This window comes from Culex pipiens, chromosome 3, assembly GCF_016801865.2.
Source record: "Culex pipiens pallens isolate TS chromosome 3, TS_CPP_V2, whole genome shotgun sequence".
In the NCBI taxonomy this organism is placed as follows: domain Eukaryota; kingdom Metazoa; phylum Arthropoda; class Insecta; order Diptera; family Culicidae; genus Culex; species Culex pipiens.
This window is the reverse complement of record NC_068939.1, coordinates 170,376,182-170,396,718: the sequence shown is the minus strand read 5'-3', so window position 1 is coordinate 170,396,718 and position 20,537 is coordinate 170,376,182. Positions and strand designations below refer to the sequence as shown.

Sequence of the window (20,537 nt, the reverse complement as noted above, 5' to 3'; positions counted from 1 at the left end):
TATTTTTTTCTAAATTTAAACATTCTTGGGGAAAATAAAAAAAATGGTTTTTTTAACCAAAAAAATCAAAATTTATATTAATTTTTTTTTTTCTAAAATTGTAATCTGAAATTTCTTAATTCAACATACTAGAAATCTGAATTTGGGAAATCAAAAATTTAAAGATTAAAAAAATCAAAATTTAAAAAATCAAATTAAGAAAACTAAAAAATATTTAATTCAAAACAATTTAGAAAACAAAAAAAATATTTCTCAAATCTCAAATAATTTAAAATTCTTCAATTCTTAAATTCTTTAATTCATTAATTCTTTAATTCTTAAATTCTTGATTGCCACAATTTTTGAAGTCATATTTTATGTTAGAGATTTTGAAATTATGAGAAGAAATTATTTTAAATATCGGAAATAAAATTTCATTCGGAGTGAAATTTTAGCGAGGATTTTGGAATACAAACTGCTTAAAAAATCTTAGTTTTTGAATTTTTAGACTTTCGAAATTTAAAATTTTATCAAATTAGATTTTGATTTATTTTTGAGCTTATATTTTTGAAGTTAAATTTTTAAGGTTTTAAATATTGTGTTTTTTATTTTGTAGATTTTTTTCATGACCCTTGCCTTGATCGTCTCTTGATGTTTTCTTAAGGGATTTATGCTTTCATTCTTTTGGAGCCTTTAAACATAAAACGAGTTTGTTTTTTTTTCAAATACTTCTTGAGCAACATTTGAAAGGGGCGGTTCGACATAGCTCTTACGGCCTTTCGTCCCATTTAAAGGCTTTCATTACACGCCTAAGAGCAAATGTTGCTCCAGACTTTCTGAATTAGTTTTTCTTTAAAAATAAAATTTCTTAAATGTTGGTCGCGATATTTTTTATATGGCGCGGATTTCGCGCGGTTTTGGGTTTTAGGACGGCGCGGATTTTTTTTTCGACTCTCCCGTAACAACCCTGAATAAGTCAAGTTTCATCCTTCAACCAGTGTGCAGTGCTGAAGTCAATCATCCGAACCTCCCCACGGGCCGGGAAGCAGCCAACATGGCCCGCTTCCCGGGACCCCCTCATAACTGGCGCAGTCGAGTCGTCTCGGAGGATTACCGAGACTTAAGGTAAGTAACCTTAATTAAGTTTTAGTGTAGGGCAAAATTAGATTTTGCATGTAATTTAAGTGAAAAAAAAAAACGAAGACGATATTTGGACGATACGATGGTCAGCAGATAATGCTTTGACACGGTCGTCGCGCTGACGCGGTTGAAACGAAATATCCAACACCAAAAGAATTCTTGACATGAGGGTTGCCCAACGTTTGTAACGAATTCTATCCGGATCGCAACACCTCTAAGAAATGATTCAAGGATTGGCCCGTAAGTCCAGGATAAACGCAGGCAGGTCGATGTTGGCCTGGAAAAGCCACAAATCCGAACTAAGACATGGATTGTCTAACAGAATTCTCAATTCATTAGATTTATCAGGATTGCCAAAATATGAGTCGGTAAAATAACGATAATCTCTGGGGCAACATTTGAAAAAGCATTTTGACAGCTTGAACTATTTTGCAAACAGCTGTTTGCAACTATTTAACAAAACTCGCTGTGTTTAAAGATAGCTGTGGGAGCCAACAATTGTTGTTTAACATTTCGAGTTTTATTAAAAACATGAGAAATTCTCTGAGATTTCGGTCATTCGATTTTTTGTATTTTTTAATCCGGCTGAAACTTTTTTGGTGCCTTCGGTATGCCCAAAGAAGCCATTTTGCATCATTAGTTTGTCTATATAATTTTCCATACAAATTTGGCAGCTGTCCATACAAATATGATTTATGAAAATCTGTAGCTTTGGAAGGAATTTTTTTATCGATTTGGTGTCTTCGGCAAAGTTGTAGGTATGGCTAAGGACTACACTGAAAAAAAATGATACACGGTAAAAAAAATTTTTGGTGATTTTTAATTTCACTATTTTTTTTATTTTTTTTTTATTTTTAGGGAACATTTAATGCCAACTTTTCAGAAATTTCCAGGTTGTGCAAAAAATTTTTGACCGAGTTATGCATTTTTGAATCAATACTGTGTGTGTGTGTGTGTGTGTGTGTGTGTGTGTGTGTGTGTGTGTGTGTGTGTGTGTGTGTGTGTGCAACCAACCAAACGAGACCACGCGGCTTATGCATGTTTGAATAAATACTGATTAAAAAAAAAAAAACGAATTATTGGTCGCAAAAAAATTTCAACTTAATTTTTCGATGTAAAATCAAATTTGCAATCAAAAAGTATTTTAGTGAAATTTTTATAAAGTGCACTGTTTTCAAGTTATAGCCATTTTTGGGTAACTTTTTTAAAATAGTAGCAGTTTTTCATTTTTTTAAATTAGTGCCCATGTTTGCCCAATCCTGAAAAAAATATTTTTGAAGAGCTGAGAAAATTCTCTATATTTTGCTTTTTTTGAACTTTGTTGATACGACCTTTAGTTGCTGAGATATTGCCATGCAAAGATCTAAAAACAGGAAAATTTGATGTTTTCTAAATCTCACCCAAACAACCCACCATTTTTTAATGTCGATATCTCAGCAACTAATGGTCCGATTTACAATTTTAAAATATGAAACAGTCGTGAAATTTTTTGAAAACAATATTTTTTTTTTAAATCAAGACTAACATTTAAAAAGGGCATAATAAAAAATGCCTGCAAAAAATGTCTCTTCGGATAACCGAATAAAAAAAAAAATCGCTGTTATATTTTTGATTGTTGAGTTATGACCCCTAAACTATAGTTATACGCTATCACTGGCGGCGAAAATGGCGGTGATTAAATATTGAAAAAATGCATTTCGTTATTTAATCAACAATCTACTATTCAAATTTAACCTACAATGAGGTTGCCAAAATCAAATTTTAAGTGTGAAAATAAACGAAAAAAAATGTTTTGTTCATCATTAGATTATCCGAAGTCTCATACAAACCTTGGGATAATCGAGGCTGGACTAAGTTTCAAAGTATATAAATAGGTACTCAAAAAAATCAACAAAATAATGTATTTTTTCGAAATTCTAAAATTTCCATAATTCGCAATATGGGAAGCAAACGAAGCTAAATTTGGTATGCCTTTTCACTTTAGTAAAGTTTTTTTTTTTGCGCAACCGATTAGGAGTGGCTCAATCAAGAGCTTAATGAAGCGGGCTGCTTTCAAGGGCTTTCTTTCAAAACCGATAGTAAAACTATAGTCTCAAAATGTTTATGTTGAATATTTTTATTGTTATCGTTTATCAATATTATACCTATTACACATCTCACAATCACAAAATTAATTCTCAACCAGAGCCAATATTATACCTCTCGCTCTAACACTCTACTTTCTTCTCTCACGCAATCCTTTTTCACGCGAGCACGTACACTCTCACAAAAACACTACCAAAAAACTTATTTCATCGTTATTTTGTTTTCTTTATTCCACTTGTTTTTGTTGCTGTTAAACACACACTTGCTCGCCTATCGTTATACTCATTTTCCTTCTGTTTGCTACGCGCCGCTCCTATTCTTGGTTCATTCAATCAATCGAACAAAACAAAACTGAACCCCGGACAAGAAAACGTAAAAACCAGACGCTCCACGCTCTCTCACACACACTCTCCGATGCTGGTTGTTCTGGTTGTGGGTGGTAGAGATTAGAGTGTTGTAGTTTGGAATATTTATACTTATATTTTTGTTTGTTTTATTTTTTAGTCAAGCTGTACACGGTTGGTTAATAGCACACACTACTTTTTCTTTTTTTACTTTCTTAGCAGTGTGTGTGTGTGTGTTTTTTTAAATTGTATAATCATCAGCGTTAGATACTTTTGTTGTTCAAGAGATGGGAGAGGGGGCGTGTGTGTGTGTAAGTGTATAAGTTTGTGTTTAAATCTAGTGTATTTATTTGTTACCATTTCTTTTTTGCGATTTGCTCTATACATTGCACAGCGGCTTTTGTCGTCATCTTCATCGTTTCTCGCTTAGTTTATCTAAAGTTTCGTGAACTTTTTTTTTGCCTACTAAATCATTAACTGTTTCTTTTTCTCTAAACAAAACAAAACTAGACACGGTTGGTTAACAGAAAGAAATAAGCGATTTTAATTAAATAAAAAAAACTTACGCAGAGAAAACAAAGATAGTAGTAGAACGAATAAAACTTAAATCAAAAAAATAGGCTCTCTGCCGCGTGAGGGGAAGGGAGGGAGGACCGGTGGGACACAACTTCACAGTGTTAACGCGCTGAATTCAATCTAAGAGTTACTATCACACGCCAGTTGATTTATTATTCATTTCAGCTTCTCTCTTCTCTTTCATACTACAGTTAACTAATAGAACAAAAAAAAATATATTTATATTTGTAGAGCAACTTGAACCTTTTGATCAAATTCAATAATTCTCAGCTAGGAGCTATTTACACAGAAAAATGTTTTCTACACGCGGAAAACGACGCTTTTTCACTTCACTAGTTTTATTTGGTAAAACAAAAGTGGGGGGGCCATTTGAGAGTTGCGCACGACCCGCTCGATTCAAACCAATAAAAATAAACAAGACCCGCGGAGTGGCGTTCTGCTGAAGAAAACGGTGTGAACTGCGACTAGTATTTTGTGGGTGTGTGTGGAAATTCTTTCTCTCTCGCAACTTAGGACAGATGGAAGCTCATGCTGCCCTCGCTGGCGGCCACCTTCAGCTTCTGGCGCATCGCCTCCCGGCTCGAGTACTCCGGCAGCTTCAGATAGTTGACGCAGGTCATCACCGACGGCAGGTAGTCGTCCGGGTTCTGGTTGCCGTCCATCTTTTTACGCACGATCGTCAGCGGCGGCGTGAGCGCCTTGAACCCGCCCGTCGGCAACCGCGGACTCCCGGTCACAAACTGCAGAAACAGGCGCTGCTCATCGCGATTGTAGTTGTTCAGAATGTCGTAAAAGTACTGGATGGGCTGCGAGTCCTGCGTGAAGCCGTGGTCCGTGCGGCAGCACTCGGCCAGCATGCGGACGTCCCAGCGCTGGTGGGTGGCCGCGCCGAGACCCGCCCCGCAGAACACGTTCTCCAGCTCCTCCGGGTAGAACATGCGCAGCCGGTTGACCGGGAAGACCGAGTCGAAACCTAAAAAACAAACAACACACAAATTAGTACAACTTGATCGCAACTCCACGAATCGAATCAAAACTTACCTTCCCGCAGTGCCTCAAACTGGCGCGAAACGCCCTCGACCAGGAACCAGTGCGTCACCAGCGCAATGTACTGGTGCAGGTTGTGTATGGTGACGGCCGTGTCGCGGCCACCCCGGCGCAGCTCAATGTTCGGATGGCCGGGCAGCACAAAGTCCAGGCCCAGGTCTGCGATTGGGCAGCCGTCCAGATCCAGAGCGTCAATCTGTAAAGATAAAATTTCAAAGTTAGAAGACGGCTCAAAGTGTACACATTAGGATGTCTCCACTGCCGGGGCAAACAGCAAAGCAAATCAAATTTGAACCCAACGACAGAGCTTGATGCGTTTCTGCCTACGACAAGCCCACCGCCAGGGAAGGTATTTGCCGATGGGCCTCCAAAAAGCTTTTTAAATTTATTTTCTTCCAGTTAAGGAATTTACTATAATCATGTATGGAGCACTTGTAGATATTTTACTAATGAACAACTTTGTAGAACATTGTTTTGTTCTAAACTGAATGCTGTTGACATTAGAGCGTAAACAAAAATCCCCTCACCATCGCGAGTGAGGGACGCCGATGGTGGCATTTTTAGACATTGTTTACGCTCTAGTGTCAACAGCATTCACTTTGGAACAAAACAATGTTCTACAAAATTGTTCGTTTGTACAAAATCTACAATTGCTTCATACATCATTATAGTGAATTCTGTAACTGGAAGCTAATAAATCAAACGAGGGCTTCGCGATGGTTTTTTGCCATTTGCCTACCCTGCCCACCGCGGTAGCAAAATTGCCCTCTGTTCAACGGGATTTCACTTTGCTTTTCTGTCGGTTTGCTGCCGCGTCATATAGAATTGTTGGCAGTATAGTAAGCCACGATTTTAAACATTAATAAACTTTCATTACTTGTCTTAACCTACTACAATACAGACGTATTTCTAATAGGTTATGGGCCCAGACAGGCACCATAGCGACCATCGATAAAAAGTTATTTTTTCAAACGAAGATTGTTTTATGAAGAATTTTTGGGAAGATGGAACTGGAAGAACCAACTTCCAAAGTTTCAAGTGGAAGTGGTTCTAAGCCCTGTTCCGGCATAGCTACTTCAAGCGTTTGCGGTTCAGGTGGTTCGAATGCGGACTGGAAGAAGACGACGGGGTACGTCGATGGAGCAGGAAGGTGCCAGAGAAGACCGGCGAAGGAATGTCAGTCATCGGTACCTGATCAAAGCTTGACATCGAATCGGAAGGAAAGGACAGCTCATTCAGCTTGCAGTGTCGGTGCGTGGGCACCTGGACAGGCGGAGCCGTGGATTTTTGATTCAGGAGCCACAAAACACATGTGTCGAAACCCGGACGAACTTGTGGGCAGTAAGCGGATCAAGGATAGTATAAATGTGGCCAACGGAGCTGCAGTGCCAGTAGTTGCTGCTGGAGCGTTGAATCTAGACGCGGATGTGGCAGGCAGGTGTTCTGGTATCACATTGAGCGGTACGATTTGTGTCCCAGACCTGGCAATCAATCTGCTCTCTGTGAGTCAGATTTGTAAGAATGGACACGAAGTGGTGTTCACTAGCAAGATCTGCAAGGTCATCAATTGTGAGAACGGAGAAGTTGTGGCGATTGGAGTCGAGTCGGACGGACTGTACCAGCTGAAGCAAGTAAACCGAGCGATTGCGTGTATGACGACTGCTGAGGATGAGCTGATGTTGTGGCATCGGCGTCTTGGTCACATGAATTCGCAGAGCATGAAGATTCTCTCAAGAATGTCTACAGGGGTGAGCATCAATTGCGGTGAACTTTCGCCGTGTGTGCCTTGCATCAAAGGGAAACATCAGCGGTTACCGTTCAAGAGGGCTGGAACGAGAGCTGAAGAGGTGCTAGAGCTTGTGCATACGGATTTGTGCGGGCCAATGGAGAGTAATTCGATCGGCGGTAACAAGTATTTCTTGACTTTTATCGATGACGCAAGTAGAAGGACGATTGTGTATTTCCTGCGATCGAAGAAAGAAGTACTGGAGGCATTCAAGGATTACAAGGCACAAGCAGAGAATCAAACTGGTAGAAAGATTAAGCGGTTAAGAAGTGACAACGGAAAGGAGTACGTTGGCAGGGATTTCGAGGATTTTCTTCGTTCCAGTGGTATTATTCACGAAACCACAGTACCGTACAACCCGGAGCAGAATGGATTGGCTGAAAGAAGGAATCGAACGATTGTTGAAAAAGCGCGAGCGTTGCTGTTTGATGCTGGACTTGATAAACGTTTTTGGGCGGAAGCAGTTGGTACGGCGGTATATCTGATGAATCGTTCACCTGCCAAGGGGCTTACGTGTACACCAGAAGAGCAGTTCACCGGAAAACGTCCTGATCTATCGCACCTTAGAGTTTTTGGCGCCAAAGCGATGGCGCACGTTCCGAAAGTGAAGAGACAAAAATGGGACCCCAAGTCTGAAGCATGTCTGTTTGTCGGTTACGCAACCAACGCGAAAGGATATGGGTTGTACAATCCGACGACAAGGAAGTTTCTAATTAGCCGAGATGTTATCTTTCTGTGTGAGAAGCAACAACCGACTGAGGGAAACGAACGAGAAGTTGCAGATCTAGATCGTGTGGAGTTCTATACCCAAGGAGTCGTGCACCAGGTGCAGGATCGACCAGCAAATGTCGTGCAGATTGAAGATAGTGATAGCGACACAGATATCGATGGTTACGAGACGGTTGCTGAGGATTTGGACGAGACGGTTAGAGACTCGGCGTTGGATGCAGCTGAAGAAACGGTTGAGACACGTGCGGTTGATACGGATGCAGTACCTGGTGAGGATCGAGTGACGCCGGCGATTGAAGAACTGGCTGAAGCAAATGCAGTTGACGCGGATGTAGATCCTGTTGCTGGACCATCGTCTGCGCTCCCTCCGCAATTACAACAATCACTGTCTGGAAGTGTGATGAGGCGCAGCGAGAGGGAGCGCCGGTTACCAGGCAAGTACAATGATTTTAAGGTCACGTACAGCATGTACCCTCAGAAAACCGTTTCTCAACAGCATGGATCACGAGGTCAACAGGATGGCCGTGCCACAGCGCTCCCGTCACACCCAACAAAAGAGTCCGTTGGAGCGCAACATGATTCGAAGTCTGGTGACTGGGAGCGCCAGATCAAAGGCAAGTGTCCTGATACAAATTTGAACGGCGAACCATCTCTGCAGCTAATCATCCCACAGCCCGCAGGTGAACCATGCACGTTTCGAGATGCCATGAACCGAACCGATCGTGAGTTTTGGATTGAAGCGATGGACTCTGAGTATCAAGCGTTGATGGAGAACAAGACCTGGACTATGACAATGCTACCAGCTGGACGAAAGGCGTTGAAAAACAAGTGGGTTTACAAAATCAAAGTCAAGTCGGACGGATCCATCGAGCGGTACAAGGCTAGGCTCGTCATCAAGGGATGTTCTCAGGTTGAAGGAGTGGATTATAACGAGACGTATTCCCCTGTGGTACGATATGCAACGATTCGGTATCTGATGTCCAAAGCGGCCGAGTTGAGTCTGGAAATCCATCAAATGGATGCGGTCACGGCGTTTCTTCAAGGAGATCTAGGAGAGGAGCAAATCTTCATGCAGCAGCCCGAGGGATTCGAGGACGGAACGGAAAGAGTGTGTCTGCTGAAGAAAGCACTTTACGGGTTGAAACAGGCGAGTCGTGTTTGGAATCTGAAATTGGACAAGGAACTGCGGAGGATGGGACTACAGCGATCCAAGTACGACACTTGTGTTTACTTCCGGATTACGGAAGGCAAGATGGTCATTGTCACTATTTATGTGGATGATTTTCTAATATTTTCCAATGATGACGAGATGGTAAGCACGGTCAAGAGTGCACTCACAAAGAAATTTCGAATGAAAGATCTCGGAATGGCCAAGCAGGTTTTGGGAATTCGTGTTACAAGAGGAAACGGAACGGTAGCAGTTGATCAAGAACGGTACATCAACGAATTATTAGAGAAGTTCAAGATGACGGAATGCAACCCAGTGCTGACTCCGATGGATCTTAATCAGAAGCTTAGCCGAGAGATGAGTCCAAGAACAGAAGAAGATCGAGAGCGGATGAAGCAAGTACCATTCCGGGAATTGATAGGCAGCCTGCAGTTCTTGGCGCAATGTACGCGACCCGACATTTGTCACGCGCTGAGTGTGGTGAGTAGTTTCTGTGAGAATCCTGGCGATGCACACTGGGTGGCGGCGAAGAGGATATTACGCTACTTGAAGGGAACAAAGGACCTGAAACTGGTTTACTCAAAGCAATCGGAAAACCGGCTCGATGCGTTCACTGATGCAGATTGGGGTAATGATCTCGATACTAGGCGTTCAACGAGTGGTTACGTGTTCATCAAGAATGGAGGGGCAATCACGTGGAGTTCTCGACGACAGCCAACGGTTGCTCTTTCTACTACAGAAGCGGAGTACATGGCTTTAGCAGCAACGACGCAGGAATCAATCTGGTGGAGAGGCTTCATTGGAGAGCTCTGGGGACAGAAACTGGCCATGCTGATAAGATGTGACAACAAGAGTGCTATCAGTTTAGCCGAGAAGGAGATGGGATACTCGCCAAGAAGTAAGCACATTGACATTAGGCATCATTTCGTACGTGAGCAGATTGAGATGAAGTGCATTAAGCTGTTACACGTGTCATCGGAGCAGCAGGTGGCGGATGTATTAACAAAGGCGGTTCCGGCCCCGAAGCTAAGTGAAGCTAGAAGAAGTTTGGGAGTACATAAAATCTAGCTTAAGGGGGGATGTTGGCAGTATAGTAAGCCACGATTTTAAACATTAATAAACTTTCATTACTTGTCTTAACCTACTACAATACAGACGTATTTCTAATAAGAATGATGCACGGAAAACCCGTAAAAAATATGTAAAAAAAACAAACTTTTAACAAACGTATAACAAAATATAAAAAAAATAAACTTTATGTTTTCTTGTATTGTCCTCCTATATCGATAAACTTACACATTTTAATGTAAAATTAAGTGTAATCAGCTGAAATAAATTTGAAATTAATTCTTACCAATAAGAAAAAAAAGAACTTTAACAAAATTCGCAATTCCCCCCCCAATTCTTCACTGATTCTTCTATTTAATATCCAACATTTGATTTTAATGTTAATCGGTCAAGGCCCGTTCTTACACTGAAAATTGCGAATTGCGAATTCGCAATTTTCAGTGTAAGAACGGGCCTTGACCGATTAACATTAAAATCAAATGTTGGATATTAAATAGAAGAATCAGTGAAGAATTGGGAATCAGAAGAGCAAAACAAAAATAGGAGATAGGTGGTAGCTGAGAATGAAGAGAAGAGAAACCCCGTTGTGCGATGTTTCAGGTACATCCACAGCAGTTGACTCAACATACTGCGAATCAAAACAATACCGTCTACAATCACAAATTACTTCCCTTTCCCACATTGTCGCGCCCTTTTCTTTTAGCCGTCTCGACTCTGACCCGCGGTGGTCAAAGGTTTACGATCCGTTTCCACAGGCCACCAGCTGGGTCATCATGAAAACCAAGCCAACGTGGAGGTAAGAAAATAGGACACTTGCAAGGAACCAGAGCTATACTGTTCTGATCAAGATAATTCGGATGATCTAACAGAACTACGGATGTAGTTAGTTACGCTCCTTCCAGGATGTTCCTTACCTAGACGTCAACCGAAGAGCACGCAACAAGATCAGTGGCATTGCATGCTCTTAGGTATCAATCCTTGGCCTGCAAGTACCTATAACAAAATTCAAATAAAACTCAAAAATAATAAACAAACAATTTATACTTGAAAAAAAAAAACAAATATTATAAAAATTTAATTTAAAATCTGCTTTAATTTTTTTAAATTATTTTATAAATTTTTGTATAGCATCAAAATCAAATTATTCGCTCTACAGCATTGCCTTGGCGTTCTCGATTACGAGATTCCTACTCGAAACTAGGTGTCCGAAGGCTTGATTGTTGAGGCAATTGCAAACCTCTTTTTACACCTTAGCTTCCATCCACCCCGGGATTCGAACTGACGACCTTTGGATTGTTGGTCCAACTGCCTACCAGAGACTCAACCGAGACAGGGCCCAGGGAGACGACCCCTACTCCTGGACTGAGCTAACGACCTAACCTTTTTAGGTTAGACCGGGGCCAACATTTACTAGCATAGATTTTTGAAAAAAAAATCGTTTTAATTTTTAAATTTTGTTCAATTAACGGTACACATCAACCAAAGCTTTTGCACCCAGATTTTTGTTATAGACATTTTAGTATCTTCAAAACTACGGGAACTATCGATATGATTTTTTATTCATCCCCTAAATTGCTGCCTTCAAAGTTATTCACAACAAAGGTTGACTATTTTTACAATCAGATTCTTGCAGGATTGGATCCGTAAGTTTGACAAATTTGGAATAAGAAGACAACAACTTCCTTGGTTGCTGTGCACCCTTAAGGAGATATTAGACTACGGTCATGGCTTTCTACCTAAGGTACTCGCGATTGAGTGTGTAGTAGTGCGGTTGTCAAAATCGTTATCTCTGACTCTCTCACTCCACTGACACTGACATTGTTTATGTTTTGGTTTTCCTGGCACGGTCCATTGTTCGTTTGTTATTGTTTTGGTTTTAGTGGCACGGAGTCATGCACTCACACTAATGCAAAGCAAGATCGCGAGTACCTATGATATACAGCCTTGGACTACGGTAAACAAACAAACAAACTCGCACATTTTGACAGTTTTGTAGTTTGTCTGCGTTGTTTGTTCGCCAACATTTGTTTGCAGATACTCGCACTTTTTTGCGTTTGACAGTTTGCCGAACTCGCAAACAAGCTGACGCAAAAAAGTGCGAGTTTGTTTGTTTGTTTGCCATAGTCTAATACCTCTTAAAGTTTAAAGCTAAAATAACAAAAAATAAACAAATTTTAGGCTGTTGCAAATATGTTTCAAAGTTTATGTTGTTTTTTAGTTTTTTTTATCCTATTTTTTCTAAAACTGTCATTAAAAAAATAATAAAATGAACTTCAAATAATTTAAAACACAAAAAAAACTAATTCAACGGATAAAAAAAAACTTTAAAGAAATAAACAAAAATCCAAATCAATAAAACAAAACTTCAACAGATAAAAAAACTATCATTCAGAAAAACATATTTTTTTTAACTACTAAATTTTTTTATTTTGCAAATTTAGAATTTATTAAGTCTTGGAATTTTGTTTATGTTTGCTCTCACCAACAAGAACAGGCATCAAAAAAAATCTCCCAAAACACGCATTCAAAACTTTGCTCCCGGTGCGAAACTCGGAGGCGAAGGAATCAAACCGGGTAGGCAAATTGTTCAAATTCTACTATTTTTAAAAAAGGTTTATTCTTTCAAATTTGAAGTTACATTGAATAGTTTCATTTTTTTTTTTTTGCATTTCTTGGCAGGAAGCAACGCAAAATTAGTAGGTGGCAAATTCGATCTCAACATTCATATGACGGGCTTAAATTTGATTTGCACCCCAGCCGTCGAGACAACCTCAATGGGAATCCTTACCTTTTCAGTCTTCTCCATCGCGTCCAACCCGGCATCGGCCTGGATGAGGTCGCGCTGCTTGACGATCTCGTTCAACCGGAGCAGCGTGACCTGCACTTCGGGCGCCACCTGGTCCAGATCCGACAGAGCCAGCGAATTTTCCTCCGCCAGCAGCCAACGGTAGAACGGAATCGAGTACGGGAGGTCGAGCTGAAATAGAGTACGAAAGCCGTTAAGATTACTGTTGCGAAAGAGTCCGTTGACCAACTCACCATTCTACTGTCCATCACAGCCTTTGCCATAAATTTGCCTAGGAATTTAAACTTGTACTTTAAGCGTGAGATCTGCGAAGTTTTCGCCGTTTTGCTGAGCGGAATCGGAAACAGGCCGTGGGGTGCGTTCACGTACAAAGCGGCACCCGCCCCGGCACTTCCGGCCGCCGGCGACAACAGCGAGTGTTGCTGCGTCGGCGGTGGCGGCGTCTGGTTGTTCTCCAGCTCCGCCTGCTGCGGGTTCTGGCTCAGCAGCAGATTGTCCGACTGCTCAATCAGCATGTTGAGCGAGTTGTCGTTGCTAATCACGAAGCTTCCGTCGCTGACGTTGTGATCGCTGTCCTGCTGCTGCTGCTGCTGCTGATGGTGGTGCCGCGTGGCCGCCGTCGGCGAGAGTGACGAGCGCGAACTGTTGGTGTTGGCCGTGGCCGTGTCGTCGTCGATCTGGTTCATCGACGACTTGACAATGTTGTCCGCGATCGCGCTCGACTGCTGGTTGTTGTTGTTCTTGTAGCTGTCGCTATCGTTCCATAAGCCTAAATCACAGCGCTGTAGTTCGGTGGAGACCAGAGCGTAAAACTCCAGCGTCGGTCCCAGACCGGTGCCCACCTCGTTCTCGTACTGAATCTCCAGCAGGGCCTTCGAGTGACCAAAGTCCTAAAAAAAAACAGAACAAAACCCGTTTATAAAATTCTTCAACCAAGACAACTCGCTCCTCCAACGACCAACCTGTATGATCGATTCCGCCTGCTTGAGGATGTCCTCGCGCGAGATCGCCCGCTTGCGTCGGTCCAGCCGGGGCGTGACGCGCTCGCTCGTGTCCGCCGAGTTGAGGTCCGGGGTGGTGTCCAGCAGCCGCTGCAGTGCCCGGTCCCGGTCGAACGACACCGCGTAAAACAGCAGGTGGCGCGTCTCGAAGGGAAACAGGAAGGGGCAGGCGGCCGCGATCTGTTGCAGCCACTGGGGCAGGTTACCGGTCATGATCACCAGCGGGTCCTGCAGCTGGCGGCTGGCCTTGGCAGCGATCTGTGTAAAAGGGCAAAGAGAGAAATTTTGAGAAATTGCATGAGTCATTCTGTACGTTTTCGTAAATCTACTTTCATGTGTTTTTTTGATGAAATTTCCAAAACAATATTTTGAGTAGAAAAGTTAAAAAAAAAACTAAATATAACATTTTAGTGCAACGATGGTGCATTTTTGAAATACCCTTGATTTGAGACGGTTTTAAAAACACCCTAAAAGCAAAAAAAAAAAATGGTTTATTGTACCTTTATTTAAAAAAAAAAATTTGAATGCACAATTACAAATAAGAAATTTAACCGGCCAGGCCTACTGCGTAAATTGTACCGCAGAGATGATATTCGTTGACTCGATTATTCGAAGGCCTTGGAAAAATCTCACTTCAGATAATCGAATCGTGAAAAAAATACGTTGTCTTATTTTTGATTTTCGAGCTCAAGTATAACCCTTAAACTACTTTAAAGTGATTTACTGCCGTTCTCAGTTGCACTTTTTTGAACATGGGACAATTATGCGTAGAACGGCAGTTTAGAAATGTTTAATCAAAGATGGCGTTGATAAAATAATGCATTTTGTAATTAAATAGGCAATCAACTTTTCCAATTAGAGTAAAAAAAGGTCGCAGAACTCGATTTTTTTTATGAAAGTAAGAAAAAATTTAAAAATATGAAAAAAATGTTTTTGTTCATGATTCGAATATTCGAAGTCCCATACATTTCTAAAGGTTTTTTTTTTCAATTCTTAAAACCGTAAATTCTAGGTTTCGAAATTTATAAAATTTAAAACTTCTGTCATTAAAAAAACATTACTTCTAAAATACGAAAAAAATCTCTTTTAAAAGAACCTTTTCTTAAAAATTCAAAAATATATAAATTCAAAATTTTATAATTCTTAAATCTGGAGCAACGTTTGAAAGGGGCGGTACGACACGCGTTTAAATGAGACGAAAGGCCGTAAGAGCAATGTCGTACCGCCCCTTTCAAATCTTGCTCCAGAAATTCTAGAACTCTCAAATTCAAAAATTCGAAACTTCTTAAAATAAAAAAAAATCTAAAAATCAAATCAAACCATCCACATTAACGACCCCCGGGTCTTTTGTGGTCTCTATTGCAAGTTTCTGCTCGAACCTTGGAGTCCGAAGGCTTGAATGGGGAGAGCACCCAAACCTCTTTCTACTCCAAGGAACCTTCCACCCCCAGTGTTTGAGCTGACGACCTTTGGATTGCGAGTCCAACCGCCGCCAGCGATTCCACCGGAGTAGGCTTGGTTTGGTGTGTTGTTTGTACTTATGGCATGGAGACGACTCCTACACCTGGAATGACTTAACGGCCTAACAACCAAGGCCGGGACCGACATTTTACTTCCTCATCCGATGGAAGGTTGGAGCAGATGGGAATCGAACCCAGAATCATCCGCTTACAAAGCGGACAGCGTAACCATTCGGCCACGCACTGCCAAAAAATCTAAATTAAAGGTAAAAAAATCCATAATTAAAAAAAAAAGGAATTGTACATTTACCGAAAAAATTCCTACTCGAAACTAGGTGTCCGAAGGCTTGATTGTTGAGGCAATAGGGACGTGGCGTTACATCGTGCTGCCATCTGTTTTTTTTTAAGTGCAAAAGTGGAAAAGTGCTGAGTCATCGTCTAAAAATAGACTTCGCCCTATCCCGCCCAGCAAAATGACGTCGATAAAGTAGTCTGTTTCGATGGAGAAAAAGTGGAAAACGTGGTCTAAAAATAGCGACGCCATCCCCTATTGCAAATATCTTTTTACGCCTTAGCTTCCATCCACCCCGGGATTCGAATTGACGACCTTTGGCTTGTGAGTCCAACTGCCTACCAGCGACACCACCGAGGCAGGACCCAGGGAGACGACTCCTAGCTAACGACCTAACCTCTAGACTAGACCGGGGCCAACATTTAGTTCCCCGTCCGACGGAAGGCGTGATCAGACAAATTTCGTCTCGAAAAATGCCACCGGGACCGGGACCGGGTTAGCCACATAGATGATTCGTTGAGCTTGAGTTTTGGGAATTCAAACTAGAACACAATTGTGAGTTTATTGGAGGGGAAGGAGCGTAAAATCCAGCGCTGGTCTTAGATGAGCATCGGTACGCGTAAAAAACCGAAGTGTTTTTTTTTATAATTAAAAAACAATAAAAAATTTAGGTAGGTTACCTACCTAATTTAAAAAATCTTAATTTCATAAGATCTAAAATTTAAGAATCCAAAAAGTAATATTTTCTATATCAATTTTTTTAATTTTTTTTTCCAAACTAAGCTAAATTTTAGGTAGGTTACCTACCTATGTAACATTACAAAAAAAAAACTGTTTTTTAATTTAAAAAATCTCAATTTCATGAGATCTAAAATTTAAGAATCCAAAAAGTAATATTTTCTATATAATTTTTTTTAATTTTTTTTTCCAAACTTAGCTAAATAAGATATTTAAGATCTCAGAAAATGTTAAAAATATCAAAATTTAAATTTCTCTTGAATTTGTTGAATTTTCTAAGATTTATGTTTTTTAAATTTAGTGAGTTTTGTTTTTAGATTTTGGTTTTGTTAGATTTCCAGATTTATTTTAATATTTTTTTTTTTTATTGGAAAAATGCTCTCTTTAAAGAAAAATTAAATTAAATTATAAAAATTTCAAAATTTATTTTATAAATTTTTATATTTTTTATTATTTTTTCAGGTTTTACATCCTAGTTTTATTTTTTTTAAATTTTAGTTTTTGAGATTAACAAGTCTTAATTTTTTTAAATTTTCAATGTCTGAATAAATGCCATTTGTTTAACCTCTTTTATTTTTTTTAATTGTTTGAAGCCTTTTCAGTTTTTGATTTTTTTTTATATTTACAAATTTCGATTGTAATTTCTCGATGGTAAGTCGTAATTTGTCGATGGTAGATCGAAATCTTACTATCGAAAAATCTCGATCGTAAATCGAGAAAATACGATCGAATCCCAGCGAATATCTTCTTCAAAGTTGATTTTGGGTGGATTTTCGATAATATTCCCAAAAAAGAACTAAGCTAGAAAAAAGAACTAGAACTAGAATAAACTAGATTACTCAAACTGATTCGTCATGCACTGTACTACAAAAAATTTAAATTTAACAGAGATGAACGAATTGTCAATTTAATTGTTAAGCAGAAAAAAAAATTCAGAATCTTTGTGCCAGATTATTAATTTTCTGTTAATTTCGAGCTACTTTTTGATATAAATGAACGATTGATTTAAATAAAAGCAAAAAATTTGGTGAATATTTATTTTTATTAATAAAATTTTTTTTAAGCTAAAAATCAATTAAACTATCTGAATTTCTAGATTTGAATCAATTCATATCCTTTCTCTGTTTCCCCATTTATAATTATTTTATTTGATTGATTTTTCCAGATTTTGATCGGAACTTGGCCGTATTTTCAATTTGACCTGAAAACCTTGTTTATTGTTTTCGTTTCGTTTCGTTTTCGTTTTACGGAGCAAGGTGGGGGACGCGGCCTCAAGTCAGTCCAAGTCCGGTTTCTTGTGGAAAAAAGGGTAGTGGCCGAACTAGTATTGCATACAAAATGAACACCACCGGAAGATATAGGGGATCGGGAGGGGGAAGGTGAAAGAAAATTAGTGTAGGTGTGAGTAGTAAGAACTTGGATGACTTGAGCAGTTATGGTAATCTAAGTTTAACACTGAATAATGAAAATCTTAAATTTTGATTCAACATAAAAAGGCCTGGAGGAAATTAAGTTGTTGGTTAATTAAATAAGAAAATGTAACTAATCGCAGATTTATACAAAGGAAACCTAACATGTATATCAAATTTAAAGGAAATTAAAAAAATATGAAATCGAAAGATGAATTAACTGTTCATATTTTACAAGTTGAACACTCGTCGTTAAGACGACTATTTCGTGCCTTCCATTTTATTAGGACACACAAGCTTTGCAAACAGGAGCGTATCCCTATCATACCTTTTGTAAACTGTTATTTGAGTGGGAGAGATACACTCCTGTTTACAAAACCCATGCGCTCTTTTGAAATGTTGAGCTCTATTGGATCGTCAAACCTCCAGTAGATCCTCGATTCGCAACAATGGTCGATACAACCATAATCCGAAAACCGTTAGTTCAACAGATTAACGAATTTTGTCCGATATCATTTCATTATTGATTGACCGAGACTCTATGGAAATTTTGACATATCAAAATGCTTTGTATTATTACTTAAATGGAAGTTTAAAATTTATGCACGTCACATTTTTTTAAATAAATTTCAAAATCTATTCTATCCTACAATGCCTAGAAGAGGCCTCTGTTTCTGTTGTGAGTAAGCGCTAGTTTCAGAGTTCATTTTTCAATTTAAAAGGGGTGGGAGACGACTAATTTGCTTCATGAACTCCTACTCGGCCTTGGGACCACCTCTTAAGACACTGATGGCTCCTAGCTAGAAATTAAACCTAGACACAGCGTCGAGGCCCGCTTCGCATGGCAAAAATGTTGGCTGGGGGGAAGTGATATTATCACGAAATTTTATTTTAAAGCCAACATTGCTAACGGCGTCGAGGTCCTTACTCATGCCCAAGGAAAACCTTGTTTATTGTTTTCGGATCCAAAATCGAATGATCGAACTTCAGGTAATTGAGTACGTGAATTCAAATATTTGAAAGCACCTAACTTTTCGTAATGTAAAATGAAAAAAAAAAAACTTTTTCAAATAAGTGAGATATCCTTACCTTCGAGTGAATAAACTCCGTCTGCGGGATGATGTGACTCTGCGGCACCGAGAAGTACAGCGTCGCCCAGTGCCGATTCAGCGCGTTGATGATACGCAGCATGCAGAGCGCGTCCAACGACGCATCCTGCACGGTCACCACCTCGGGCAGCTTCGACACCAGGAAGGGCACCAGCGGCGACGCAATGGCCGGCGCAATCCCATCGATCCAAAACTCCGGCTTACGGCGCATAATCTTGGACTGCGAATTTTTACTATTTTTACGCGACGAGTTGGCGGCCCCACTCTTGGACCCACTTCCAGCCGCACCGGACTCCTCCTCAACCGGCCGATAGTAGATGGTGTGCTGCTGAACCCAAATGCTGGCACTTCCTGTGAAATTCAATCGGGAATGACATCGTTACGAACTTTGTTCTGCTTCGAGAACCAAAAAATCCAGCTTACCAATCGGCGTCTCGGTGTCCGTGTCCGTCTCGGACTGATCGTTCACCAGCGGCGAGTACTGCCGGATCGCCTGATAGACGGTCATATTGTACGGCAGCACGTGCTCCCCAATCAGGAACTGCAGCTTGTGCTTGAGCCCACCCATCGAGATCATCGCGGCCGCGTCGATATTGTCAATGTCCTCCTCGGAGTCCTCTTCGCTGTCGACGCGAATGCCACCGTAGCCACGTACCACCAGGTAGCGCTCGATCGCTTGCACCAGCGCGAGCGGATCGATCTTGACGGTGCCACCCTTCCACTGTCGCAGGTTCGTACACTCGGGGTGACGCTGCAGGTTGCACTGTTGGAGTTGCAAGCAATTTGATTAGGTTCGAGGTTCAAATGTTAATCTTACGTGGTGATTATTGCATTCGATCGTAATTTCTCGGCTCACGATCGAGATTTCTCGATCGTAATATTACGATCGTAAATGGTCGATAGTAGATTGAGATCATTCGATCGTAATTTCCCGATCTACCAAAGACAAATAACGACCGACGATCGAGAAAATCTCGATATGGGTTCCAAGCTCGTTTTCAAAGCTTTTAAAAATTCATAATTTTTTAAATTTCATATATTTAAAAAAATTAAAAATTTCAAAAAAATATTTTTTTTTTAATTTCAAAATTTCAAAAATCTCAAAAATGTTTATTTTTTTTAATTCAACAAAACTTAAAAATTTAAAAGCTTCAAAAAATTTAAAATTTTTAAAAAATATCGTAATTTTCAAAAACATAAAAAAATCCAAAAATTTAAAAAAAGGCAATTTTTAAAAAATACAGAGACTTGAAAAATTAACAAAATTTAAATTTCTTAAATTTCCTAAATTTCTTGATTTTTTTTGTAATTTCTTAAATTTCTTAAATTTCTTAAATTTCTTAAATTTCTTAAATTTCTTAAATTTATTAAATTACTTAAATTTCTTAAATTTCTTAAAATTTATAAAATTCTTAAATTTCTTAAATTTTTTAAATTTCTTAAATTTTTTAAATTTCTTAAATTTCTTAAATTTCTTAAATTTCTTAACTTTCTTAAATTTCTTAAATTTCTTAAATTTCTTAAATTTCTTAAATTTCTTAAATTTCTTAAAACTCTTAATTTTCTTAAATTTTTTAAATTTCTTAAATTTCTTAAATTTCTTAAATTTCTTAAATTTCTTAAATTTTTTAAATTTATTAAATTTATTAAATTTCTTAAATTTCTTAAATTTCTTAAATTTCTTAAATTTCTTAAATTTCTTAAATTTTTTAAATTTCTTAAATTTCTTAAATTTCTTAAATTTCTTAAATTTCTTAAATTTCTTAAATTTCTTAAATTTCTTAAATTTCTTAAATTTCT

General features: G+C 39.3%; 1 protein-coding gene across 2 annotated transcripts in view; it reads right to left on the bottom strand.

The window, feature by feature from the left end:
- Positions 1–4,602: 4,602 nt before the first annotated feature.
- The window catches only part of LOC120423760 (E3 ubiquitin-protein ligase TRIP12), a 52,397-nt gene continuing 36,462 nt past the window's right edge, over positions 4,603–20,537 (bottom strand). For both annotated transcript variants that reach the window (XM_052711118.1, XM_052711120.1), the window contains exons 3-9: positions 19,161–19,500; positions 18,718–19,088; positions 13,691–13,987; positions 12,962–13,618; positions 12,711–12,899; positions 5,166–5,367; positions 4,603–5,097 (exon numbers count right to left, since the gene is read on the bottom strand). In XM_052711118.1, the coding sequence (XP_052567078.1) occupies positions 4,634–5,097; positions 5,166–5,367; positions 12,711–12,899; positions 12,962–13,618; positions 13,691–13,987; positions 18,718–19,088; positions 19,161–19,500 (2,520 nt within the window). In that variant the 3' untranslated portion in view covers positions 4,603–4,633. The remainder of the gene's footprint in view (positions 5,098–5,165; positions 5,368–12,710; positions 12,900–12,961; positions 13,619–13,690; positions 13,988–18,717; positions 19,089–19,160; positions 19,501–20,537) is intronic.